This window comes from Cetorhinus maximus, unplaced genomic scaffold (assembly GCF_964194155.1).
Source record: "Cetorhinus maximus unplaced genomic scaffold, sCetMax3.hap1.1 HAP1_SCAFFOLD_1442, whole genome shotgun sequence".
Classification (NCBI taxonomy): domain Eukaryota; kingdom Metazoa; phylum Chordata; class Chondrichthyes; order Lamniformes; family Cetorhinidae; genus Cetorhinus; species Cetorhinus maximus.
The window spans coordinates 11,913-39,840 of NW_027597383.1; the positions used below are offsets into that span (position 1 = coordinate 11,913).

At 47.4% G+C, this 27,928-nt stretch overlaps 1 protein-coding gene across 1 annotated transcript in view; it reads right to left on the minus strand.

Moving 5' to 3' along the window:
* Positions 1-569: 569 nt before the first annotated feature.
* Positions 570-27,928, minus strand: part of LOC144676225 (uncharacterized) — a 65,025-nt gene continuing 37,666 nt past the window's right edge. Inside the window, exons 11-15 of the mRNA XM_078536715.1 lie at positions 17,645-17,846; positions 10,034-10,214; positions 4,075-4,195; positions 3,603-3,718; positions 570-1,041 (exon numbers count right to left, since the gene is read on the minus strand). Of these exons, the coding sequence (XP_078392841.1) occupies positions 952-1,041; positions 3,603-3,718; positions 4,075-4,195; positions 10,034-10,214; positions 17,645-17,846 (710 nt within the window). The 3' untranslated portion in view covers positions 570-951. The remainder of the gene's footprint in view (positions 1,042-3,602; positions 3,719-4,074; positions 4,196-10,033; positions 10,215-17,644; positions 17,847-27,928) is intronic.

A 27,928-nucleotide genomic window follows, 5' to 3' on the forward strand; every position in this document is an offset into this window, starting at 1 on the left:
TGGTTGCATTATTCCCAATCAATCATGATTTGCATAACAGGGTACCATTTAATCTGGCCATTTAGCAGTTGTTAAAGATGCTTCACAAGAAGGACCTCACTATCCTGTAAAACCCTAGAAGTGCTGGGACACTTGTTTTCCCTTGATTCATTTTTTTCTTTTAAGTTATGCATATTCCAACAGAGATCAAGATTAGCTCATCCATCACCTTTTGTGTAAATAAAACACTATTTCCCTTCATAGACTTCAGTCAAATTCCATCAAACTTGTTCACAAGGCCATAACCAATGATTCATGTATTAATAAATTCATTTCTTCCAAAAGAAATTGATGGTCATAAGGACCTCAAATGTGCAAATGCTACTCAATGTAACGAAAAAGGGACCAGGTCAATTCTGAACCAACCAAGGGCACGAATTCAAAATAGACAATTTACTCAGTGCGATTTTGTACAAATTAGGCTGATACTATACTTGGAAAAGTTAAGTGTTGTTAGACATTTAGTATGATAGGTTTACCTGAATTTCTACATCATCACATGGAGCTTTTAGAGCAAACAGGGATTATTGATGCAAATTTTGAATTAAAAAGGTGTCATCTGTGTTTGAGGGCCACCTTGTGTTTCTAAACAAATTTTTACACAACAGGTCAATAAAAGATTTAAGATAGGTATCTGAACGCAGTTCTTAAGCAGGTGAAATACGATAACTTCACAACACTGGCCACCAACCACCCAAGTATTTTGTGTTAAAGATCTAAGTAGAGTCGAAAACCAAAACAGATTCAAACACCTCCCAGCACGTTCCTTTCCCCTTCAAACCCCAATGACTAAGTTATTGTTCGGATGCCTTTCACAGCAACAACAAAAAAAAAGAAAATTATTCATTTGCTTTTCATCTCTTCTATATGTTCTCTTCAATCCTCCTCTTTCTTGCATCTCATCAGTGAGCTTTAGATATTTACTGTATGAGCATGCTTCTTGCACAGTAGTTTGTCCTTCTTGGAGAAGAAGGTTTGGCCTTCCAAATTTGCACAACACACCTGGGGAAAAAAAAACGAACAAAAATTAATTAATGATACGAAAATGTCCATTTGTCTGAAAAGTCGAGGCCGATTTTAACACGCAAATAGGAAAAATGTTAAAAGTTTCAGCCAGATCATGTCAATAAATGAAAATTTGTTCAGTATGTAGACAGTCATCACTAGTATTCGCTCATAACTTCACTTCCATTGCCTTTGCAGTAATTTGATTAATTGCTATCATTTTCAACGACATAAGAACACGTGAAGTTTGTTAAACTAAAACACTAACACTTTCTGACAAGAAAACTAAATATTTATCTTTGGATAACTTGTGCAGTGTGACAATCCTCCAAACACAACAGTGACTCAAAGTACTTCAAATGGCCAACTTTCCCTCAGCATAGAAACGGTTACAAAACTTGGATTCCAGAGGATGTGGCAAAGAAAATAAATCTTGGGCCACGTTAAACAAATAAGTGTTTCTAATAAATTAAAACTAAGTCCAGGCCCCTTTTTAAGGAGGGGCGGTTAATATGTAGGCGGAATGAAAGGCAGAAAGAAAAGTGAGAAGGCAAAAGAGAGGAAAGAACCAACTTGCATTTATATACCTCAGGATGTCCCAAAGTGTTTCATAGCCAACAAAGAACTTCTGAAGCGTAATCACTGTCGGAAACGTGGCAGCCAATTAGTGCACTGCAAGATCCCACAAACCGTAATGAAATCCCTGGTTTTAAGTGTTGGTTGAGGGATAAATATTGGCCCCAGGACGCCAGGGGAATGCCTCTTCTCTTTGGGTACAGGTCGAGTATTCTTTATCTGAAACCCTTGGTACCGATTGTGTTTTGGTATTCACGTTTTTTTTGGTTTTTGGATCTACCGCATATACAGTAGGCCTAGGGTTACTTACATTACAATAGCCTAAGCCTAGGCTAGCTATAGTCTACAAATGTAAGGCTGTTTTTCCATTTGCCAACTCTCGCAGACCCTACTTTTTACCTGTTAACACTTATTACACCTGTAATATATTACATTGCTTTATTAACATACAAATTAACTGCACAGCCGTTCAAAAAAGCATTTGGTTTTTGGATGTATGGATAAAGGAGATTTGACCTGTAGTACCTTTGGATCTTTTGCTACCTGAAAGGGCAGAGAGGGACTCAGTTTAACATCTCGTCTGAACTAATGACACCTCCGTCAGTGCAGCACTCCCTCAGACCTGCACTGCAAAGTCAGCATAAATGATGTGCTCTAGTCTCTGAATGGAGGCTTGAACTCGGGCCTTTCTGACTCTAAGATGAGAATCCAATGCACCGGGACAAGATTTAGCCCCATTCTGAAAATCTAAGGGCAATGTTACGAAACATTTTTATAAATGTTGTATTTATCCATAGTCTGCATAATGTATACTTCTATTCTGTGTCAACTGAAGGTATGAATGTATTTTATGTAAATAATTGCATTTCCAATTATTTCTAATCCATAGCCTCTTTAGCTCTCAATTAAGCAAAGAATAACACATCTTTATTTGGAATCTGATGTTTATGCGCACTTACGGCCAATTTTCTCTGTTATAACTTTCTATGCCGACACCCATGAAGAAAATAGCCTATGCAAACTGGCCAAACTAATGAAACACTCCCGCCAGTGAAGACAGAGCAGTTATGGCCAGGACATTTCATCTGTTGTGTCAGAGAGCAAGACCGCTCCTAAATGTCTGTTCTTCTTTCCCTCTTGCATTCTGGCCTTTTTCTTCATTTATAGGTCGGTGGCCTGATGCGATACAACAGAGAGGTGCAGTATCTACAGCCTGCATTTGGGAAATATGACCCTTAGTGGCTTCTGCTTAATTCTCTTTCCTAATCACTCATGCTTCCTCCACTGCCTTGTTCCTATCGAGTCCTCTACCTTTACTCCCATCTATGAAGCCCTTCTCTTCCTCACTGCTATCACTCTCACCTATGCCCTTGCTCTGTCCTTACACTCCTCACTCTTAACAGCCTATGCGCTCCCTCACTCCCACTCAAGAGCAGGTAGTTAAAGGCCAGAGGCCAATATGCTTCCCTCCTCACAACCTTTCCTGTCTCTGTTCTTCAAGGTACTTTGCTTCAAAATTCAACGTAACTTAAAAAAAAATCAAAATAGAATGAGGGAAGACATGGTCTGTCTACCTTTCTCTAGATTAGCCTCTTATCTTATGGATTTTAGTAAATGTCATGTCTTGCAGGTGTAAGCAAAATTTCACTCTCTCTTACTCAGCTTAATACATTTTCTAAAAATTATAGAAAATATAACCGCTGCACCCAGTATGTAACTTGTACACAAAGCAGAGAATATTTTTTTCAGAAGCAATTTGAACGATTGTTGGGAAAGCTACCAGTTAACCAGCTTACAAAAGGAAATTTGCATTCTAAATACAGACATAGGAATTTTAACAGTGCACAAAGGTTGCCCAAAAAAAGGTGTGATGAAAGGAACGACCAGAGGAAGCAAGGTTTGGTCGGCGGGACGGACGTGCAGACGCAAGGTTATCTTAATAAATTGCAAAGACCATGAGTTCGTAGTTATGCTTTACTTACTGCACAGACAAAACAGGTATCATGCCAAGTGTGGCCCAGCGCTTGAAGGAACTTATCTCCAGCTTCAATAGGAAAGTCACAGCCATGGCAACTTGTGCCAAATAAATTATAATAATCTGTGGAAAGAAAAAAAAAATATGGATTCACTCCATCGCCCTTTTGTATTAGGAGCTTTTTAATGAGCATCAATATACGATGCCATGCCTGACAGACAGAGTACAGGTGCTAGGGCAACATATTAGTACAACATTACTGAAAGTACTAGACTAAATCCCCTTCGCCGCTTCAAAAATGCATGGTTTTCCAATATATCTATTAAAAATGACTTTAAACCATGAATGGCTTATGGGGTTATCCACACGTGCGCTGTACCAGCATTGTTCCCTCAAACAGGGGGATGTTGAGCATCTCCTCATTATCGTTGAAATAACATTCTTGTGCGACACTGTAAGGATCAAGGGTGAGCGTTTACCTTTCTCACAGTAAGGATCCCCATCCTCCATGTGGAAAATATTGTTGCGAATAGGTTGCATGCAAGCCACGCATACAAAGCAGTTAACGTGCCAGGTCTGCTTCAAGGCATTAATGATTTCCTGTGAGGCCAGAAAAAACAAGAGTGAGAAGGAGCGATCAAGTCTGAAGGGCCTTATTCACATTCCGAGTGGAAGGGGAGCTGGGCAGTCTTTTACCCAAAAAGCCAGTGCCATAATAGGAAGAGAAAAGTGAAACAAACTCACACAAGAGATAATTAAAAGCTGCAGGATCGCCCGAGGGCGAGTTTCGTCCAGTGTTCAAGTTTTTGCAATTATACACAGTAAAACACGTAAAACACATTTTCATAAGCCACAATTTGTCCCGTAAAATTATCACGCATAATTAATAATCATGTTCTGACGAAAGATCATTGACCTGCAACGTTAACTCTATTTCTCACCACAGAAGCTGCCTGATCTGCTGAGTATTTCCAGCGTTCTGTGTTTTTAATATCAGGTTTCCAAAATCCACATTATTCTGCTTCTGTTGTAATAATCATGTTGGTTCCTTGTCACCCAACTGTGCAACCCAAACCACAACTGCAGCCCAAACCACAACCGCAGTAAAGGTTTCACTTTATGCATTCCCAGGATATGGGATTGCCCACCCTTGCTTATACTGAGGAGGTGGCAGTGGGTATAGTTCATGAGCTGCTGCAGTCTGTACGATGTGCAGCTATCTGACGTCATGAATATTTCTGAAATACCATTATAGCAGAGGCATCAAAACAATTGTGCATCACCAGTTTTGGAATTATGTAAGCAGAATATAAGAAAGGCTTACATTTATATAGCGCCTATCATGACCTGCTTTGATCCCTAAGTGCTTTACAGCCTATGAACTACTTATGAAACGGAGGTGACTGTTCTACTCTAGGAGATGGGCAGCAAGCTCCCACAAACCAAAACATGGCAATGACCAAACAATCGAGTTTGTAGGTCATTTTGAAAACATGATGTTGAGTGAGGGGTGAATGTTGGCTGGGACCTCAGGACAACTCCCCAGCTCTTCTTTGAAATTCCTCAACTAGTAGTATACTCTTAAACATATTAAAAGTTTTACGAATTACCTCCCTGGTTCACTAACATGGTTGAGTCAGATCCACTTTGCAGCTTTCTGGGCTTAGCATTGTGGTCAACAACTTCAGACCACAAACTCTGTCCTCCACTTTGTATTATTTTTCCCCCTCGTGCCAGTCTTTTGCTCTCAGACAGCAGTGACCTTTATTCTGCTTTTTAACACCTATGTTGCACCACTTTGTTCCTTTACTAAAACCACTCACACACTCTTTGCCTTTGTTCCATGACATCATTGTTAATTTAATCACCTCCGCTCTAAAACCTAGCCCTGACCCCTCCCCCTTTTTCAATAGCATAAATGCACCACTGCATTTCTACCTCTCTTCAGTTCCAAAGAGGAGCCAAATCGGACTCGGAACGTTAACTCTGTTTCTCTCTCCACAGATACTGAGGCCCACTGAGTTTTTCCAGCACGCTTTGTATTTATTGCATCTGCAGCATTTTGCTTTTATAATTGTTTGGATGTCTCTAGACGAGTAAACCCCACTGAGGGGGTGGGGGTGGGGGCTGGGGCAGTGCCATGCATCATGCTTGACTGAAACCATTTACAGTGTTGTCACAGGGGTTATGTTACACCACTGGAGCACAAGAATCAAACAAGTGGACCCCAGTCTCACGAGACCAACGTCTAGAGGAAGCATCCGACCCCACACCCAACCCCATCCCCTGCTCCTAATAACCTGGATCTGACAGAGAATGGGGCTCTTGCACTTAGGGACTCTGCAGCCTGGTGTATGTCCTATGAACTGGCATTGCAAAGATCGGTGCCATCCATGCCAAAGTTCTGAGGGAGACTCTGGCTATGGTCCTGACCTCAGGCAGGGGTGGCAGCCAATTGCTTTCCAAAGTCCAGAAAGCATTCCTCTGGCACAGCCTAGCAATTTGACTCCAATTAGGGTGATGTCTTGGGTAGGTTCCATCTGTGATTCCTTCATATTCATCAAAAAGCCCAACTTTCCATTTGAGTTTTGAATATTTTCTCCTGGTCCCTTTCCCGGAACCAGCCAACTTGTGATCCATCTAAACGATTACGTGCAGCACACTCCGATTATAGGTGTGCTGCTATTACCGGACACTTTATAAAGAATCGGAGAGCAGAGACGAGACAGATACTAGAACATCCCACAATTGTACCACATGAGCTCCAACCGGAGCATGGGAGGTCTCTGTGGCTCCAATAATTATACGAAAGCACACCTCAGATCTACATTTGGGCGTACTAGTTGAATAACTGTGGGTAGCCTGGACGTCTTGAGTTTTTTTTTTTTTCCTGTTTTTATGGATAGTGTCCAGATTCCTGAACTTTCCAATCCCCATTGGGAAGAGCAGGACTTTCGGAGCAAGGGAACTTTTGCCACAGATTTTCTGTTCAAATTCAATATCTTGGGTTGGAGCGGGAGAGGGGGCTTTTTGATGAACAAACCCTATCTGATCACCTTTGACTTCATCTTGCTGGAGATGGGTAATTCAGCCATATCTTTTTCCTGAGACTAAAGAGAGCAGCAGTAGAAACCATATTGGCAGGCAGGGCAGTTAGAACGGAGTGGCAAATTTATCTGTTAGCCTCTTGCCCTTGTATTGCTGGCACTCTTGTCAGAAAGATATAATAATGTCTATAATGTTATTGGAATTTATTGTAAAATAGAGTCTGTGTCTATGCGTCTATATGTATCTGTGTGCGTGTGAGTGTCTGCGTGAGTGCACGTGTGTGTATGTGTGCGTGCACGTGTGTATGTGACTTAACTGAATTAGGGGCAGCTAGTCTGGGTGCTTTGATGTAAGAAAAGAAGTTAGGTTTGAAATGTTAATTAGGTAAACATGGGGAAGCTTTAGAATGTGAAGTGTAAAGGGGGAAATTTTCATTTTTAAATAAACCAGACTAGATTGTTTTCAAAGGAGGAGAGAAATGTGTCACAGGGCCAGGTGAAGTTAAGAAACAGTGTGTTTACTTTTCCCAAAGATTACTGGTAAAACTTAGTGCTATGAGAGATTTTTATTATGAGGAAGACAAAGTCCAATGACAGAGTGAAAATATGGGAATGTGCATTCAAAGGGGAAAATATGTATAAAGGAGTGAAGGTCGTGTGTAAGATAAGGCTGTGTTAAGATCTAACAAGTGTGAATCACCTTCAGCCTGCATGTGCCAAACGGCTGCCTTCAGCGGCTGAAGTTAAGAGAACTCACTTTGCATTCTACTGTTCAGGGTATCATTTACTTTGCCTGAGTCCTTTAAAATCTGTGTGTTTTACTGTTGCCTTAACGTAGGTGTAACCGGGAATCAGATCAAGTAGGGGGATTTAAAAATTATTGTACTAGCAGTTTGTAGACATATGTATGTGCTTACAATCTTTTCTTTAATTAATAAAAGTTTAATTAAGTTTTATAAAAACCTCAAGACTCGGTGGTCTTATTATTACTGAATTCAAAGCCCGCATCTCAAAACATACGAATTGAAAATTGGTTGTGACAGTTGTTTCAAGTTTCCCTCTGGGATTTGAACAGCTCAGCATTTACCACCTGCTGTGTCATAACACTCCCATCTGAATATGCAAATCAAGCTCCAATTATGTTGTCAGGGAACCGGCTACAATTTTAACCTGAGGCCTGAGCTATCAGGACATTCACACAATGGCCGTCTCACACAAGAAAGGGCATGCTTTCCTTGGACAGGGCGAAACAAAGGTTCACCAGATTGGCTCCTGGGATGAGAGGGTTGTCCAATGAGGAGACATCAAGTAGAATGGGCCTATAGTCTCTAGAGGTTAGAAGAATAAGTGGTGATCTCTTGTTTGAAGGTTTGACAGGGTAGATGCTAAGAGGCTGTCTCCCTAACTGAACAGTCTAGACCTCGGGGTCATAGTCTCAGAATAACAGGCCGGGCACTTAGGAGATGTTTATTCTCTCGGAGGGTCATGACTCTTTGGAATTGTCTACCCAGAGACCTGTGGATGCTCAGTCGTTGAGTATATTCAAGGAGGAGTTTTGATAGGTTTCTGGACACTAAGGGAATTGAGGGATATGGAGTTTAGCCGTATCTTATTGAATGGCAGAGGAGGCCCGAGGGGGCGTATGCCCTACTCTTGCTCCCATTTGTTAATTTATGTTCTTAAGGTCCAATCTAGGATGTGAATCAGCCTTGTTTAAAAAAAAAAATTGCAGTTTCCTTATGAGCCAGACGGAAGTGTGTCCTTTGGGGTCCACAAGGATACCTCGGGTGTCCTCATGCCAGGCTATTTCAGAGGGCCATTAATGAGTTCACTGTGTTGGTGTGGGACTGGGGGCATAGAAGCCAGACCAGATAAGGATGGATGGCAGGTTTCCTTGTCTAAAATGGTCGTTATTGAACCACTTGGGGTTTTGCATTTTGGCGATGCAGTTTTTAAAAAAAAAAACCGAATTTAAATGGCCATGGTGGAATCTGAATTTGTGGATAATCTCTGGATTATTATTTTAGGTCTCTGCATCACTAGTGCAGGAACAGGGGAGATGGCGGCATAATGGTAATATCACTAGACTAGTAATCCAGAGACCCAGACTCAAGCTCTGGGGACATGGGTTCAAATCCTACCATGGTAGCTGATTGGATTTAAATTCAATTAATAAACCTGGAATATAAAACTAGTCAGTAATGGTGACCACTAATGGGAAGGAAATCTGCCGTCCTTACCTGGTCTGGCCTACATACGACTCTATATAAGACTCCAGACCCACAACAATGTGGTTAACTCTTAACTGCCCTCTGAAGGGGCCTAGCAAGCCACTCAGTTCAAGGGCAATTAGGGATGGGCAACAAATGCTGGCCTTGCCAGTGACACCCACATCCCATGAAAGAAACAAAGCTACTACACTATTGTACCTAATTGATTGGTACCCCATTCACCACTTTAAACATTCACACCCTCAACCAATGGCAGGAGTGTGTATGTACCATCTACAAGAAGCAAGGGTCCTTCGACAGCATCTTCCAAATGCACAACTTCTAACACCTGTAAGGACAAGGACAGCATCTGCATGGGAGCCCCTCCAAGCCATACATCTTCCTGACTTGGAAATATATCGCTGTTCCTTCAACATCACTGATTTAAAATCCTGAAGCTCCCTCCCTAACAGCACCCATACCACATGGTTCAAGAAGGTGGCTCATTAAAAGGCAATTAGGGAGGGACAATAAATGTTGGCCTTCCAGCAACACCAACACCCCATGAACAAAGAAAAAAATGAGAAGTTGTCACTTACACAAGAATAACTTCTATAGATCATTTTTAAAGGTAGGAAAAAAGCTATTCCTCCAATGGTATTGCTAATATGTGTGTATACAACAAATTATACCAACACTGCTTAGATATTCAAAATGTATTGTTTAAGTTGCAAAGTTCCAACACATCGTACAATGGAATTATAAGATTCCACAACTGCCAATCTCAGCCTCACGACCGAGGAGAGATGTGCATAGAGTGGAGTTACAACACTGACCAGATGTTAAATATCTCCCCTGCAGAGTGGAAAATCTAAATCACTTTTATGTCTTCAGCAAGTGACTGCACATGCAAGGGAAGGATCGTTTGTGTGTGTGACTCATTGGCTAAGAAATGGCACATTGTGAGGCCTTCAAAACGGAGGTTTCAAAATGAAAAGGAGGTTGGTGATAACGAAAGGATGGTCGTCTGCTGCCAACCTAGGAATATAGGTCAAGTGCAATGAGTCAGCTGAATACATGAATTATTTAGGTTTTGGTATGACTGGTTCATTCAGGATCGTATCTTAAGTTATAGTTTCAATATTACTGGTTCACTGGGATCAGCATCTTAAATTACTTACCCCCAAAATCTTCCTCTGGCATCTGGCACATTCAGGGGCAAAGAACTGCTCGTAGCACTTCTCACAATACACAGATCCCTTCTCTTCCACAAACCCAATGTGGGCAAGGGACAGGTTACAATAAGCACACATAAACTCTTCAGGGTGCCAGGAACGACCCATCGCCACAAGGAACGGACCTCTGTGAGAGCAAACAGAAAGCAATCACTAAACAAACAGGAAAAACAAAACTACTTATCCAAAATGTCAAAACTTCTCACAAGTGAAAGACCGAGCAAGAATTTTCCAGCCATTCTCTTGACTCAACCCTTCCCCTTCAAGGGTAAGGAGGAATCTTTCACTTTAATTTTAAAAAGGAAGTCGCTCTCCAATAGATGTTTCATTGTCAGAAATGCAGGTGCAAATCAGGTTTGGGTGAAGAGTTGAAGACAGTCTAGTGAGAGACATAGACTGCCCAAGCTAAGGTGCACAGGTCATTGAAACTCTCACCCACTACTCAGCGTTATATCTCAAGGATAACACAAAGACAAAATTACCCCAGCGGCCTGAAGGCCTTGTAAAGGGGCACAAAATATCCTCACTTTAGAACTTCAAATCTAAATTATTTGGCAGAAGGGACTAGAGGGGAGTTGAGGAGAATTTTTTTCAGCCAAAGGGTGGGGAGGGGCAGAGGTGATAAGAGCCAGAAACACTCATCACATTTAAAAGATACTGGGATATGTACCTGAAGTGCCATAACCTTTAGAGCTACAGACTCAAAGTTGGAAAGAGCACTTTCCCAGCTGACAGAGACATGATGGGCTGAATGGCCAGCTTCTGTGGCGTACCTTTTCTATGTTTCCATGACAAAATCTACTCAAAGGGGTAAGAGTAGGCCATTCAGCCCCTTTGAGCCTCCTGTGCCACACAATTGGATCAATGGCTGATGTGCATCTTAACTCCATCTACCTAACTTGGTTCCTTAAACCTCGATGCTCATGTCTAAACAAAAATTTTTCAATTCAAGCTTTGAAATTTTCAAACAAATCACAGCCAAACATCATGTTTTTTTTTCTGGCGGGGTGGGAGGGGGAGGAGGGCAAGAGAATTCCAAATGCCCACTGCTTGGTTTTATAGATTTCAAGATGAATAAGCCCCTGGTGCTCTTAAGGCCGACACAATTTCCCTGATTATAAACAATGTTTAAACCAGGGTTCGTGTCCAACGTCTTCTTTTACAGCTGTAATCATTATATTGAAAATAAATTGAAAACCGGTGCATCTAGACATCACTTCACACTATTGCAAGACAATACATAACTTTGGATGTGGGGAGGGCGGAATTGGTTTACCGTTACAAGTGTGGAGAGAGCACAGGTTGATGGAAGAGTTGGAGAATGAGGCAAACTAGTCCATTCATGCTCCACGTTTGTTATACTGTGATCATGTTCAGGAGGCCATTATCCAACATGAATGCGCATTTCAGATATTAATTAGCCTGCATTGCTTCGACAAAGCCTAATCTGTTCACCGAATGGGCCATTTTAAACACCTCATCCATTATTCAACGGACACTCCATTGTGAGATATATCTGCCAGTTTTAACATTTGCACAGCTCTCTCTCGTCAATCCCCATGTCAGGAAAGTAGCATTACACTCTCCTGCAGAACAAGCTGAATGATTTCATGCGTTTTTAAGCTGCAGAAATTTAGTAGTAGACAAAAATTGGAAGGGCTAAAATGGAGATTAATTTTCGAGACAGCGTGCTGATGCAACAAACACTAAAAATAGGATATTGCTTAAAGGCGGGCGTGAGGTTGACACAGAGGGCATCGCGTTATGGGGGAGGGGGGAGGGGAGAGGGGGATGTACAGCCCGCTAACCCCCTGCCCTCCCACCCATTGGGAGCAAAGTCAGCGTGGAGCCAACTCTCTCCATGCCGCTGCGCCCCACATCCATAACGCTCTGCTGGCGGGCTAAGTAGGTTATCTGTGGGTCTTCTGTCCCTCACTGGGGAGGCCCGCCCTCGGGAGCTGCCAGCCAGTCCACTTGCCTGGCAGTTCCAGCAGTCCCGACAGCCTCAAGAGCAGGTGAGATTGCGCAGCCTGGACCGCAAGTCCCAAGAAGCCAGCCCCAAGGATCCTGGAGTAAGTCCGGGGTCTGGGCAGGGAGGGTTTGGGCAATTTCGAGAGAGGACACGGGGTGGTGGGGTGGGGGGTCACTGGGGGGGTGGAGTGTTTCACACACAGGTTGATAGAAAGAAAGGGGGGGGGGGGTCACTATCTTAGGGAGGCTGCCCCCCCCATGATGGGCAAAGGGGCACCTCCCCCCAACCCCGAAGGTAGTATTTCCTTCCCACCCTTGGAAAAGGTTTTTACAAAAAAACCAGCCTGCTCACTCTCACCCGACTGCCCACACCAACCATATAACCGCACGACATGGTCAGCGTATTATCCGGGTCAACTGACTTGTTAAACAATTCACTTAACCCTTGGGGCAGAAATTTCCCCCCGTCTTGGAGGGGGGGGGCGGGGGGGATTGTGCGTGAACCTAATCAGTGCTCCCAATTGGGACTGCGCCGCCATTTTGCATGGGCGGGGCCAATTAAGGCCCGCCCAGCGTGACGCTCGCCCCGGAAGCGCTGAGCGCGCTCTGTGTGAGCCAGGGGGCGGGGGTGGGGGGAATTCCCTGAGTCAGGGCCTGCGCTCCTTCGTGTGCATGCACGCAAGAGAACACAGAAATCACGAGATTTGTTTAAGTTTTAAACCTCTCAATAAAAGAAATGAAAAACTTTTAAAACGTGTCCCGTCATGTGACAGTGTCACACGAGCTGGGACATGTCAATTGATGTTTAAAAAAAAATTTTCATTGAACTTTTAAACCCTTCGTGAAGCCTCATCCCGCCCGTGGATGAGGTTCCATGAAAAACGCGAAGGCCGCCTGGGCTCTTCACCTGCCCGGCAAGCTTCATGTTGGACTGGCAGCTCACTTAATTATTTCACTTTGTTTTTAAAGAGGTCTTAAAGGGCCTTTGACAGGTCGGCGGGCGCACAGCTGACATGGCTGCATGCCCGCTGAACTGGAAGTCTAAATGATGGCGCGGTGGCGTCGGGACGCTCGCCCGACATTACCCTGTGTCATTTTATCCATTGGCGAGCAGGGCCCGAAAATTCTGCCCTTGAATATTCACTTGAATAGGGTGGGTGGGTTGCCGATTTTTAGCACCACGCATGCCCCCGTGTTCTGGGGGTGGGTGTGGGAAGGTGGTGGGGGTGGCACCTGCCCTATTTTATGTGCCTTCCACCCCCCCACCCCCGCCAGAAACACACCCGGCGGAGGCACATATACTGTTGGCTTAAAATGCACTGTTGGTGGGGGGGGCGGGCGGTCTGCTTAGATTAAATGCAACGAGCCTCCAAAAGATTGTGGGTGTGGATGTCCCCAGTCCTCCCTTGCTCAGTGGTGGATAGGAATGCTGACCGAGCCTGACACACCTCCCACCTCGCGACAAGCTCCTGCTGACATCCGTGCTCCATTCAGATGCTCGCCTGTCCAACAATGCGGGCCCTTATGTACAACAAATGGCTCACCCCTCATTGTGGCACCGAACCCAGTCCGGTGGATTCATTAGCCAGGGGCATTGTTAACTAAAGAGGAGAAGCTCTCCTCGCCAGGTAGGATCAGTTTCCCCACCTCTTTACATCCACTGTAGTCCCATTCAGGGGGAAGCTTCTGGAAACAAGAGCAGGCAACTGCTGCCGACAGATGGGCAGATTAGCCAACTGGAGCAGGAATTTAATCAAATGTCTGAATAATCGCGTGCCCGGCGCTGGAATTCTCATTCCTGTGAGCATTTTTTTTAAATTAAAAAACAAGACATATCAGAGCAATTTAGTTTTGTATATTGGATTGCAGTTTGGTTTACAGTATTACTTGGCCGTAACGAAACAGGTGTAAAATGAAGTGTCATCTGAGACTACTCTGCTGTCTACAGAATAGTGGCAGAAGGGCATGAACTGTAATTATGCTGAAACAGCCTTCTTTGATCTGACTGATCCACTTTCAAGCAGGGAGTGACATGATATATTTATTAGCCTAGAGAAGAGGCAGCTTTGTTTAATTGACAGCGCGTTGTATTAATTACACAAATCTATAATGATCTAGTGCTTGTGGACGGGACATTTTTCTGAGCCACAAATGCCAGACGGAACTTGAAAGGCTTCGCTTGTAGTCACGGGGAACCTCCAGATTGGAACATTTCAGAATTTATATCAGGCTGCGTGGGACTTTATAAACAAATGCAGCAAAAGCCTCCGTTAAAATAGCAAAAAGGAGAGAAATTTCACACAAATCTGTCCTTTCGCTGCAGTGGGAAAAGGAGATCATACATAAATGCATTTATCACCTTGTAAACAACCGATTTCAATCTTGGCTTCCTGCACTGCTCCAGTGAAGCTCAATGTAAACTCAAAGAACTACATCTCATCTTTCCATTTGGCAGTTTACAGCCTTTATGGAATCATAGAGGCTCATGAGGCAGCTATTCGGCCCATTGAGTCCATGCCAGCTCTCTGTAGAGCAATCTAGTCAGTCCCATTCTCCCTGCTCTATCTCCAGAGCCCGAAAGTTTATTTCCCTCCCGTTTCCTTTTGAAATCATTGACTGCCTCTGGTTCCACCTCCCTTGTAGACTGCGAGGTCATTACTGCTTGCTGCATAAAAATGTTCCTCCTCACAACTCCCCCAGAACCACCAATCCCCACTGCATCTCTTGCCCAAATCTGTGTCCCCTCGCCCTTATACAATCAGCTATTGAAAACAGTTTGTCTGCCTTATGACAAACCTGTCATAATCTTGCACATCTCTACCAAATCTCCCCTCACCCTCCTAGCTTCTCCAACCTAACCTTGTAGAAAAATCCCTCATCCCTGGATCCATTCTGGTAAATCTCCTCTGTGCCCTCTCAGGGACCCTCACATCCTTCCTGAAGGGTGGTGACCAGAACTGGGTGCGAGACTCTAGTTATGGCCAAACCAGAGCTTTATAAAGGTTCGCTACAACTTGCCTGCTTTTGAACTCATTGCCTCTACTTATGAAGCCCAAGGTCCCATATGCTTTGCTAACCACTCTCAATATGTCCTGCCACCTTCAAAAAAATCTATGCACATGAACCCCCAGGTCTTTCAGTCCCTGTACACTCCTTAGAACTGTGCCATTATCTTTCACTTTAACAAGCTTTATCTTAAATACCAATTCCACTCTCTCTTGGACATTCCGTAGCCATTGACACCTCTATTGGACTCATCTTCTGCCTCCATGTTTGTCCTATCATTGTCCTTTAGCCTTTCGCCAGCATTTTATCATTGGATCGCTCTTACCCCTGCCCCTCCTCTCACTGATTTCCTCTTTTATTCTTTCCCTCCGCACCATCCCCTCCCCGCTTTTCCCTGTCTCCGCATTTATCCAAAAGCAGTTCATTTTCATGCACCTTCCGGCTATGGTGAAAGATCATCGCCTGGAAACGATAACTCTTGTTTCCCTCGTGGTGGGGGGGTGGGTCCGGAAAATTGCAACGAGCCGTTCAAAAGTCCATCGACTTCAGCAGAGCTGTAAAATCCCACTGGAGGGAGGGGCCGGAAAATTCCACCCTCTCTCTCCACAGATCTCGCCTGACCTGCCGAGCGCTTCCAACATTTTTATTTCAAATTTCCAGCAACTGCAGTCTTTTGCTTTTACAATTTTACCCTAACTGTTTTTTTCCCCCCAAGGTCATGCATCATTGCAGGGTCATGCGAAAGAATGGCAAACTAACAAAACTTCCCCAAAAAGTTTTAGGTAAAATTTACGAGGCAATTGTCTACAATTCCATTACAGAAATAGCAACCTGTTAGGAAACGCTCTTAAGGGCAGCTCACCATAGTAAATGGATCTTATTGAAATGGGTGTTGGGAGGGTGGCTGAAGGTCGATGGGTCAATTATTCTGTACGATACAGTATTAGTAGCCGATTTGCCTGTGTTATAACCGTCCACTCACACAGATGTGGTCTGGGTGAGGAGGAAAGAGAGGAACAGACAGAAAACTGAGCTCCGCACGCGTCCTCAAAACTCGCACAGAACACTGCTCAAATAAATAATGGGACCACAAGGCTCAACCTTGAGGAAAACATGGGGAGAGAGAAAAGGAGTGAGGAATGCAGTTGAGGCAGGAGCAGGAAATAGAACAGTAACGAAGGAGACCCAAAAATCGTAGAGGGAGAACCTGTAGTGCAAAATGAAAAGCCAATTAAAAAAAAATGGATACATATATATGATGAAAGCAAAATACTGCGGATACTGGAAATCTGAAATAGAAACAAAAAATGCTGGAAAAACTCAGCCGGTCTGGCAGCATCGGTGAAGAGAGAAACAGAGTTAACGTTTCAACGCCGTATGATTCTTCTTCAGAGCTTATACAACCTTCACTCAAATGGCCTATGTCCGAGCGTTTCTACACTTTGTCTGTGCATTCGAGCTCACGCAAACCTTACTTTTATGTAGCATCTTAAACATAGTAAAACATCCCAACACACTTCACAGAAGCACTATCAAACAAAACGTGACACCGAGGCATGTAAGGAGATATTTGGACAGGGTGACCAAATGTTTGATCAGAGGCAGGTTTTAAGGAGCGTCTTACAGGAGGACGGGAGGCACACAGAGAGCTTTAGAGAGGGAATTCCAAAGCTTAGGGCCCAGCCAGCTAAAGACACAGCCACCACCGCTGCTGCGATCAAAATCGGGAACACGCAAGAGGCCTGAAGTGGCAGGGTGCAGAGGTCTCAAAGGGTCGTCAGGTTACGGAGACAGAGAAGGGGGAGTGAGGGACATGTGCTCAAGCGGGAAAGCTGATCCACAATAGTGAGCACTTTTAATCGCCACTTACTGATGTCACTGCTCCAGTGCCTGGGGAAGCTACGCATTCCGATAATTTCCAAACATAAAGGGAAACCACCCACAAGGAAAAATGATTGGTAAACTCTCTACTTGCAAATAAGCACAAAGGTCCACGGTGCAACCCGTGCCGTAACTTCACTTGTCTACAAAAACCAATGTCAGCGATTTCCAAATCTTCCGCACCATTTTCCTCTCAAAGACCATCCATCATTGTGAACTGAAGAGTGTATTAGTTAGGGAGGAGTTAACAATTGTGCGTTAGGGGAGAAGCTTGTTTAGTCTGAAACCATGAAACGTTACTCACTTAATTGTTAGTGCACAAATTTAGAGACCATAAATATAAGATAGTCACTAATGAATCTAATAAGAAATTCAGGAGAAACCGCTTCCCGCTATCATTTCTTTCACCCAGAGGGTGATGAGATTGTGGAACTCACTATCACAAGGAGCGGTTGAGGTGAATACAGAGACGCATTTAAGGAAAGCTGGTTGAATACACGCGGGGGGAAGGAATAGAAAGGATTTGTTGATAGGACTGGGGGGAAACGTGTGTGGAGCATAAACTCTGGTACAGACCAACTGGGCCAAGTGGCCTGTTTCCACGGTGTGGACTCGATTTCACTATTATTTCACCAGTTTCGCCTTTCTTGGATGCGATTCTCATTTAATGGAGAGTCAGTTTCTTGGCTTGCCTCCTACCTGATGATGGAGTTGCAGTGACCACACATGGGAGTCCTGTTTCCAGCGGGGATATGCTCAGCCATCTGGACCAGCGTATCGTCATCCTGCTGCTCTGGTTTGCTCATGGTGGTGCCAGTGCCCTTCAGGTTAGACCCCCACCCTGGTTGATTGGCCGGAGAAACGTGGGCAGTCGGCAGTGCTGTCTTAGGGAAACTGTTTGCTGCAGGTTAATGTAAACACAAAATTATTTATGTAAAAATAAAAACAGCTTCATGCAAATCAGAGTTATTTAACAATATGCAGGTTAGAAGGCTTGCAGTTCAGTCAACTGATCTGGTATATGCCAAGGTCTAAATGCTGCTTCAAGTTTGAATGAAAGATTACATGGAGCCTAATTTATCTAAAATTATATTTTGCACTCCACAAGGACTGGGCAGGGGTGAGGGGCGAGGGCTAGAGGGCCTAGCTTTTAAGCAAAATAATTGGGACAGAGTTGGCCATTGGTTGACCTCATCCTTAAGAAACAAGAACACGTTGAGTGCAAGGGCCTCTTTTTTTTCCAAGTGGCCCAGCAATGAATTGGCCCGAGCTTTCTGTTTGGTGTTTTGTCATCGAGCGATCTCCCCTCTTTCCGCTTTCCCCTCCTCTCTGGTAGACTTTTAATAAAGTAAAAAAATACCACTGGCCCAGTTGGTCTGTCCCAGAGTTTATGCTCCAGACACGTTGCCCCCTCGTCCTATCAACAAATCCTTTCTATTCCTTTCCTCCTGCACGTATTCAACCGGCTTTCCTTAAATGCGTCTCTGCTATTCACCTCAACCGCTCCTTGTGGTAGTGAGTTCCACACTCTCATCACCCTCTGGGTGAAAGAAACGATAGAGGAAAGCGGTTTCTCCTGAATTTCTTATTAGAACAGAGAGCCGAGGCGGGTTGGTTAAAAGGCTTGGCACTGAGCAACTCCTGTGGCCCGCCTTCAATCTGCATCAGGAGGGCATCAGAGGTGGGGTGAGGGGGCTGCCCTCCGAGGAGAGATCGAGTAGACTTGGGTCTCTAATCTCCGGAATTCAGAAGAATAAGAAATGATCTCATCGAAATGAATGAAATTGTTATAGAAATAAGAACAAAAATACGCTGGACATACTCAGCAGGTCGGGCAGCATCCGTGGAGAGAGAAGCAGAGTTAATCATCCAGTCCAGCGACCTTTCACCAGGGCTGCCGTCTCTAAAGCCTTCACCTCTTCTTAGAGCGTGGTGCCCAGAATCGGACACAATACTCTAGTTGAGACCAAACCAGCGTTTTATTAAAGTCCACCAGAGAGGAGGGGAAAGTGGAAAGAGGGGAAATCGCTCAATGACTAAACACCAAACAGAAAGCTTGGGCCAATACATTGCTGGGCCACTTGGAAAAAAAGAAAGAGGGCCTTGCACTCAACGTGTCCTTGTTTCTTAAGGATGAGGTTTGGGGTTGTGGGGGAGGGGACAGGGAGAGAGAGAGTCAAAACCGGCTGGAAGTTGTATCCCAAACAAAGCCTCTCGTCAAAGAATGTGCAGCAGAAACATCATCTGCGGCACAGTTCACATCCCAGACGATCTGAAAGAACAAGGCAGGGTAACAGCGGAGCTAAAAGCTGGAGAAAACAAAGAGCAACATATTTCATCGGAAAAAATAGCAGCCACTTGAACTGATGCCAGACAGGTTTTTTTTTAAGATAAACTACATTAGAAGTCAAAAAAATACCATTAAAATAGTCAAACCTCAGGGTAATTATGAGCAATCCCTTTCCACACCTGTCAAATTTGACATCTCCATGTAAAAATCTACATTGCACTGGGGTTTAACATGACTGACACTGGGACAACAGCAGTTTCTTTGTGAATGCCTTAGCCAGACCACCGCCTAAACAAATACTTCGTCACCACCAGTTAATTTTCTCCCCGCGCTTTTACACACTTGCCAGCTCTGCAGGAATGAAACATTTTGATTTAGGTTTGGGTTCACATCAAAAGGATAGAGAAGTAAAAATATATTTTAGCTGCACTCCTATCACCGAGGAGGGGTTTCTGTTTGTAAAGGGACTTAAAAAGGTCTCCTTGTCCTGAGGTGATTCTGACTCTATGAGTTTCAACCCAGTTAGTTGTCAGGCGTGTAAAAACAGGTAAAGCGATACTGCCTACTCCGCAGAAGCTCTGAAGAAAGGTCATACGGACTCGAAACGTTAACCCCTGTTTCTCTCTCCACAGACGCTGCCAGACCTGCTGAGTTTTTCCAGCATTTTCTGTTTTTTGCTACCTATTCTATAGCGTTTAGCATCTTCGGGCCTCCTGTCTAGATAAAATGCATTTATCAGGATGGCTAAGAAACATGCACATAAACCATTTTCTTTTTAAATCTGCCTAGACTACAGTCTATCCACAAGAGTTGTTTTGTAGGAAGCATGGCAGCCAATTTGTGCACAGTAAAGCCATGAAGAGAACATTGAGATAAATGGTCAGAATCTGCTTTAGAGGGTGCTGATTGAGGACTAAATGTTGGCGAAGACTCCAGGAGAACTGCCCCGATCTTCAAAGTAGTCTCACCGGAACAAGCAGTTGAGGGTGGACCTCGGTTTAACAACTCACCTGAAAGACAGCACCTCCAACAGTGCAGCACTCCCTCACTACCGCACTGAGAGGTCACCCTAGATTACCTGCTCATGCCTCTGGAATGGGTCCTGAACCCACAACTTTCTAACTCCGAGGCACGAATGCTACTCACTGTGTGAAGCTGACTCCCAATACAGGGGAGGTGTATCTAAAGGGTTTGCACCAAAGCTGCTCAAAGTGTGTGCAGGTTGTTGGCTTTAAAAAGCATCGTCAAACATTTAAGACCATAAGACATAGGAGCAGAAATTAGGCCATTCGGCCCATCGAGTCTGCTCCACCATTCAATCATGGCTGATAAGTTTCTCAACCCCATTCTCCCGCCTTCTCCCTGTAACCTTTGATCCCCTTACCAATCAAGAACCTATCTATCTCGGTCTTAAATACACTCAATGACCTGGCCTCCACAGCCTTCTGTGACAATGAATTCCATAGATTCACCGCTCTCTGGCTAAAGAAGTTTCTCCTCATCTCTGTTCTAAAAGGTCTTCCCTTTACTCTCAGGCTGTGCCCTCGTTATTCAGGACATTTGTTTATTTGGCAATGCAATTTTATCACATGTACTATGAACACTTGACAGCCTCAAAACCTTTACCTGAACTGATCCTATCACCTAAACTTCGCTTCTCCTCAATGATACACTAGCGGTTAAAAAAGAGCAGAGATAAACTGTGAGTGGCTTTCAATTTAACCTTTCAGTGAGGCTCGAATGTTGTCGTTTTAACAGGAAAAGTGAGCATGTGGTGCAGAAACCCTGTTCATTAATCCTTGCTCTGTAAAACAGCAACTTGTGTTTCATGTAGCAAAATATCCCAAGTCCTCAGATAAAAATTAATACATGTGAAAACAGGAGGACATAAGGACAGATGATCATAAGCTTGGCTAAAGAGGTTGGTTTTAAAGACCGAGAGAGAGAGAGAGAGAGAGAGAGAGAGAGAGTGTGATAGGTGGGAGAGACAAAGAGGTTTGGTGAGGGAATTCTACATCTGAGCGCCTAGACGACTGGAGACGCAGCCCCATAACGATTTGCAAAGGGAGTGCACAGTGGCTGCTGGTGGGGGAAATGCCGAGTTCTTGGAGGGTTGAAGGGCTGCAGGAGTTCAGAGAGAGAGGACGAGGCCCTGAAGGGATTTGAACACAAGGATGAGAATTTTTCAAATTACAAGGGTAGTGTGAAGCACCCCATCCGCCGCCTTAAACTCTCACTCGCTCCAACATCGGTACTCCGTAAGGCAGTGTGTAACATCTACAAGATGCACTGCAACAGCTCACCAAGGCTCCTTTGGCAGCACCTCCCAAACATGCAAACTCTACTACCGAGAAGACCAAGCGCATCAGGTGTACGGGAAGACCACCGTCTGCAAGTTCCCCTCCAAGTTTCATGCCATCCTGACTTTTTTTTTTTAAAAATTCACTCCCCAGGATTTGGGTACCACTGGTAAGGCCAGTATTTAATGCAGTCCTTCTGAAGGTTCTAGCAAATCTGACACTACTGAGGGGCTCGCTTGGCCATTTCGGAGGGCAGTTAACAGTCAGACACATCGCTGTGGGTCTGGAGTCACATGTAGGCCAGACCGGGCAAGGATGGCAGATTTCCTTCCCTAAAGGACATTAGATTTTACATCAATCCATTAGTTTCATGGTCACCATGACTGAAGTAGTGTTTTTTTTTTCAAATTCCAGATTCATGTTATTAACTGAGTTTAAAACTCTTGCATCCAGATCATTAAGTGAGGCCTATTGGATTATTAATCCAGTAACACAGCCACTACACGACCTGCACTGCACTCCCAACTCGAATGTGCACTGGCCTTTCCTTCACTGGCACTGGATCGAAATACTGGGACTCCCAGTCTAAGAGCACTGCAGGGGTTCACTGCACTGACTGCAGTGGTTCATGGTGGCAGCTTGCCAACACCGTCTCAAAGGTAACTTAGTGGCGGGCAACAAACATTGGCCTTGCCAACGATGTCGACAGCCCGTGAATGAATAAATTTACATTTATTTTGGAAAGGGCTCTGTTCAGTGCCTCCACAAACAGGGTTAGAATTGAAACCGTCTGTCAAGAAAATCACAACAGTGAAACCATGGCCAACTAATCTATTCAACAGCTGGGCTCCTATCCCAATGAAGGGTGAGAGTAGACTGCACAGCTTCAGTCAGTCCGCAGGACCATGAAACTAGTTTGTGCTAGGCTCCCTTAAACTAACTGGGAGTCTTTGCACCGAGACAAAGTGACTAACATCTTACGGTTGTAATGCCAATTTAAGAAATAGACATTTATTGTGCTGTTACCGTGTGGTCCCACTCTCCCAGTGACAAGGGTAAAATTGAAGGGGAAGCGGATTTTGAGCACAGCTTTAATCCAGGGCAAGGCAGCAGCTCTCAGAAGGGAGAGAAGGGGCGGGCGAGATGGAGGGGGAGAGCGAGCGAGTGCGCCAGGAAGAGAGAGAGGGGGAGAGAGAGAGAGCGAGAGAGAGAGTGAGCGTGCCAGGCACAGAGCGAGGAAGAGAGAGAGAGCGAGAGAGCGCGTGCGAGAGAGAGTGCATGCGCGAGAGAGCGTGAGAGCGTGCGCGAGAGAGCGCGCGAGAGAGAGCGAGAGAGCGCGCGAGAGAGAGCGCGAGAGAGAGCGCGAGAGAGCACGCGAGAGAGCGAGAGAGCGCGTGAGAGAGCGAGCGCAAGAGAGAGCGCGCGAGAGAGAACGAGAGCGCGCGAGAGTGAGCGAGAGAGCGTGCAAGAGTGAGCGAGAGAGCGCGCAAGAGTGAGCGAGAGAGCGCGCAAGAGTGAGCGATAGAGCGCGCGAGAGTGAGCGAGAGAGCGCGCGAGAGAGAGCGAGCGAGAGAGAGCAAGCGAGAGAGAGCGCGAGAGAGAGAGCGCGAGCGACAGAGCGCGAGAGAGACAGAGCGCGCGAGAGAGAGAGCGCGCGAGAGAGAGAGAGCGCGAGAGAGAGCGCGAGAGAGAGAGCGCGAGAGAGCGAGAGCGCGAGAGAGCGCGCGAGAGAGAGAGCGCGCGAGAGCGCGAGAGAGAGAGTGCGAGAGAGAGAGCCAGGCAAAGCCAGAGCACGAAAGAGCGCGAGCTAGAGAGAGAGCGAGAGAGAGAGCGCGAGAGTGCGAGAAAGAGAGAGCGAGAGAGAGCACGCGCGAGAGAGAGAGAGCGAGAGCACGCGAGAGAGAGCGCGAGAGAGAGCGCACGAGAGAGAGCGCGAGAGAGAGAGCGCGAGAGAGAGAGCGCGAGAGAGAGAGCGCGAGAGAGAGAGCCAGGCAAAGCCAGAGCACGAAAGAGCGCGAGCTAGAGAGAGAGCGCGAGAGAGAGAGAGAGCGAGCCAGGCAAAGCGAGAGCACGAAAGAGCGCGAGAGAGAGCGCGCGAGAGAGAGAGAGCGCGAGAGCGTGCGCGAGAGTGAGCGAGAGAGAGAGCGTGCGCGAGAGTGAGCGAGAGAGCGCGCGAGAGAGAGCGAGAGAGCGCGTGAGAGAGAGAGAGCGCGAGAGAGAGAGCGAGCCAGGCAAAGCGAGAGCACGAAAGAGCGCGAGCTAGAGAGAGAGCGCGAGAGAGAGAGCGCGAGAGAGAGAGAGCGCGAGAGAGAGAGCGCGCGAGAGAGAGTGCGCGAGAGAGAGAGCGCGAGAGAGAGAGAGCGCGAGAGAGAGCGCAAGAGTGAGCGAGAGAGCGCGCGAGAGTGAGCAAGAGAGCGCGCGAGAGTGAGCAAGAGAGCGCGCGAGAGTGAGCAAGAGAGCGCGCGAGAGTGAGCAAGAGAGCGCGCGAGAGTGAGCAAGAGAGCGCGCGAGAGTGAGCAAGAGAGAGAGCGAGAGAGAGCGCGTGAGAGACAGAGAGCGCGAGAGAGAGAGCGCGAGAGAGAGAGCGCGAGAGAGAGAGCGCGAGAGAGAGCCAGGCAAAGCCAGAGCACGAAAGAGCGCGAGCTAGAGAGAGAGCGAGAGAGAGCGCGAGAGTGCGAGAAAGAGAGAGCGAGAGAGAGCACGCGCGAGAGAGAGAGAGCGAGAGCACGCGAGAGCGCGAGAGAGAGCGCACGAGAGAGAGCGCGAGAGAGAGAGCGCGAGAGAGAGAGCGCGAGAGAGAGAGCGCGAGAGAGAGAGCGCGAGAGAGAGAGCGCGAGAGAGAGAGCGCGCGAGAGAGAGCACGCGAGAGAGAGCGCGCGAGAGAGAGCGCGAGAGAGAGAGCCAGGCAAAGCCAGAGCACGAAAGAGCGCGAGCTAGAGAGAGAGCGAGAGAGAGAGCGCGAGAGTGCGAGAGAGAGCACGCGCGAGAGAGAGAGCGAGAGCACGCGAGAGAGAGCGAGAGAGCGCGCACGAGAGAGAGCGCGAGAGAGAGAGCCAGGCAAAGCCAGAGCACGAAAGAGCGCGAGCTAGAGAGAGAGCGCGAGAGAGAGAGCGAGAGAGAGAGAGCGCGAGAGTGCGAGAAAGAGAGAGCGAGAGAGAGCGCGAGGGAGTGCGCGAGAGAGAGCGAGAGCGCGTGAGAGAGCGCGAGAGACAGAGAGCGCGAGAGACAGAGAGCGCGAGAGACAGAGAGCGCGAGAGACAGAGAGCGCGAGAGACAGAGAGCGAGCCAGGCAAAGCGAGAGCACGAAAGAGTGCGAGCTAGAGAGAGAGTGCGAGAGAGAGAGCGCGAGAGAGAGAGCGCGAGAGAGAGAGCGCGAGAGAGAGAGCGAGCTCGCCAGGCACAGAGAGCGCGAGAGAGCGAGCGCGCCAGGCACAGAGCGAGAGAGAGAGCGCGCGAGAGTGCGAGAGAGAGAGCGAGTGCGCCAGGCACAGAGCGAGAGAGCGAAAGCAAGAGCAAGAGCGAGCGCGCCAGGCACAGAGCGAGAGAGAGAACGAGCGTGCCAGGCACAGAGCGAGAGCGAGAGAGCGCGTGCCAGGCACAGAGCGAGAGAGAGAGAGAGCGAGCGTGCCAGGCACAGAGCGAGAGAGAGAGAGAGAGAGAGCGAGCGTGCCAGGCACAGAGCGAGAGAGAGCGAGCGTGCCAGGCACAGAGTGAGAGAGAGAGAGAGAGCGAGCACGCCAGGCACAGAGCGAGAGAGAGAGAGAGAGCGAGCGTGCCAGGCACAGAGCGAGAGCGAGAGAGAGAGAGCGCGAGCGTGCCAGGCACAGAGCGAGAGAGAGCGAGCGCGCCAGGCACAGAGCGAGAGAGAGAGAGAGAGAGAGCGAGCGCGCCAGGCACAGAGCGAGAGAGAGAGAGAGAGCGAGCGTGCCAGGCACTGAGAGAGAGAGAGAGAGAGAGAGAGAGTGAGCGCGTGCCAGGCACAGAGAGAGAGAGAGAGAGAGAGCGAGCGTGCCAGGCACAGCGAGAGGGAGAGAGAGAGAGCGTGCCAGGCACAGAGAGAGAGAGAGAGAGAGAGCGAGCGTGCCAGGCACAGAGCGAGAGAGAGAGAGAGAGAGAGAGCGTGCCAGGCACAGAGCGACAGAGAGAGAGAGAGCGCGAGCGCGCCAGGCAGAGAGAGAGAGAGAGAGAGAGAGAGAGAGAGAGCGAGCGTGCCAGGCACAGAGAGAGAGCGAGAGAGAGAGAGAGCGTGCCAGGCACAGAGCGAGAGAGAGAGCGCGAGCGCGCCAGGCACAGAGCGAGAGAGAGAGAGAGAGCGAGCGTGCCAGGCACTGAGAGAGAGAGAGAGAGAGAGAGAGTGAGCGCGTGCCAGGCACAGAGAGAGAGAGAGAGAGAGAGCGAGCGTGCCAGGCACAGCGAGAGAGAGGGAGAGAGCGTGCCAGGCACAGAGAGAGAGAGAGAGAGCGAGCGTGCCAGGCACAGAGCGAGAGAGAGAGAGAGAGAGAGAGCGTGCCAGGCACAGAGCGAGAGAGAGAGAGAGAGCGCGAGCGCGCCAGGCAGAGAGAGAGAGAGAGAGAGAGAGAGAGCGAGCGTGCCAGGCACAGAGAGAGAGCGAGAGAGAGAGAGAGCGTGCCAGGCACAGAGCGAGAGAGAGAGCGCGAGCGTGCCAGGCACAGAGCGAGAGAGAGAGAGAGAGAGAGAGCGAGCATGCCAGGCACAGAGCGAGAGAGAGCGAGCGTGCCAGGCACAGAGCGAGAGAGAGTGAGCGCGCCAGGCACAGAGCGAGAGAGAGAGAGAGAGAGCGAGCGTGCCAGGCACTGAGAGAGAGAGAGAGAGTGAGCGCGTGCCAGGCACAGAGAGAGAGAGAGAGAGAGGGAGCGAGCGTGCCAGGCACAGCGAGAGAGAGGGAGAGAGAGAGAGCGTGCCAGGCACAGAGAGAGAGAGAGAGAGAGAGAGAGAGCGAGCGTGCCAGGCACAGAGCGAGAGAGAGAGAGAGAGAGAGAGCGTGCCAGGCACAGAGCGAGAGAGAGAGAGAGAGAGAGAGCGCGAGCGCGCCAGGCAGAAAGAGAGAGAGAGAGAGAGAGAGCGCATGCCAGGCACAGAGAGAGAGCGAGAGAGAGAGCGAGCGTGCCAGGCACAGAGCGAGAGAGAGAGCGCGAGCGTGCCAGGCACAGAGCGAGAGAGAGAGTGAGAGAGAGAGCGAGCATGCCAGGCACAGAGTGAGCGAGAGAGAGAGCGAGCGAGAGAGAGAGAGAGAGCGAGCGAGCGAGAGAGAGTGAGCGAGAGAGAGGGAGACCGAGAGAGAGCGAGGGAGAAAGAGTGAGGGAGAGAGAGAGAGCGAGGGAGAGACAGCAAGCACGCCAGGCACAGAGCAAGCGAGAGAGAGAGAGAGCGAGCGCGCCAGGCACAGAGCGAGAGAGAGAGAGAGAGAGAGAGCGAGCGAGGGAAAGAGAGAGAGCGAGCGAGAGAGAGCGAGAGAGAGAGCGAGGGAGAGAGAGAGAGCGAGGGAGAGAGAGAGAGCGAGGGAGAGAGAGAGAGCGAGGGAGAGAGAGAGAGCGAGGGAGAGAGAGCAAGAGCGCCAGGCACAGAGCGAGCGAGAGAGAGAGAGAGCGAGCGAGTGAGAGAGTGCGAGCGAGCGAGAAAGCAAGCGAGAGAGAGAGCAAGTGAGCGAGAGCGAGAGAGAGGGAGAGCACCCCAGGCCCAGAGTGAGAGAGAGAGAGAGAGAGCACGCGGGACAGATAGAGAGAGAGAGAGAGTGACAGAGAGGCAGAATGGCTTATTGTCAGAATTCCCAAGCTAACAGCACAAGCAAATGCAGGCGAGGCCACCAGTGGTGGGTTATAGGAAATCAGGGAGGAGGGCAGGAGAAAGAGAGGGAGTGCAGAGATCGAGATTGAAGGACTGGAGGATGTTATGGGGATGGGACTGGGCTTTTTCTGTGTATGATAGGAGTGTTATCAGGCTTCTCTTGATACTGACCACGCAACACATGGCAAATAAACCGACAAATGCATTTTCAATGCAGCTGTGTCCCGAGGTACCCAACAATCTACCTGAAACGAGGACCATTCCCAACGACGGGGATTCTGTTGAAAGAACTTCACAGCATCACTAAGCAGCAATACCAGGAGTGAGGAAACGTCACTTGGTGCCGGATGGCCCAATCCTTGAATTATTCCTTTGTGTCTGAGTTACTAGGCAGCAATTAAATGGAATAAACTATATCAGCAATCATCTGGTCTCGGACAGCTGGAGAAGATGTTTGTTTTAAATCGTTCTCTGGGGCTTTCTCCGCTTTCAGGACGGTGTAGAAACACCAGATCGTTTTCACCAGCCGCCTTCACTCAAATACAAGACACTTCGAAACTCGCAGGATGTCCCAAAGCACTTTACAGC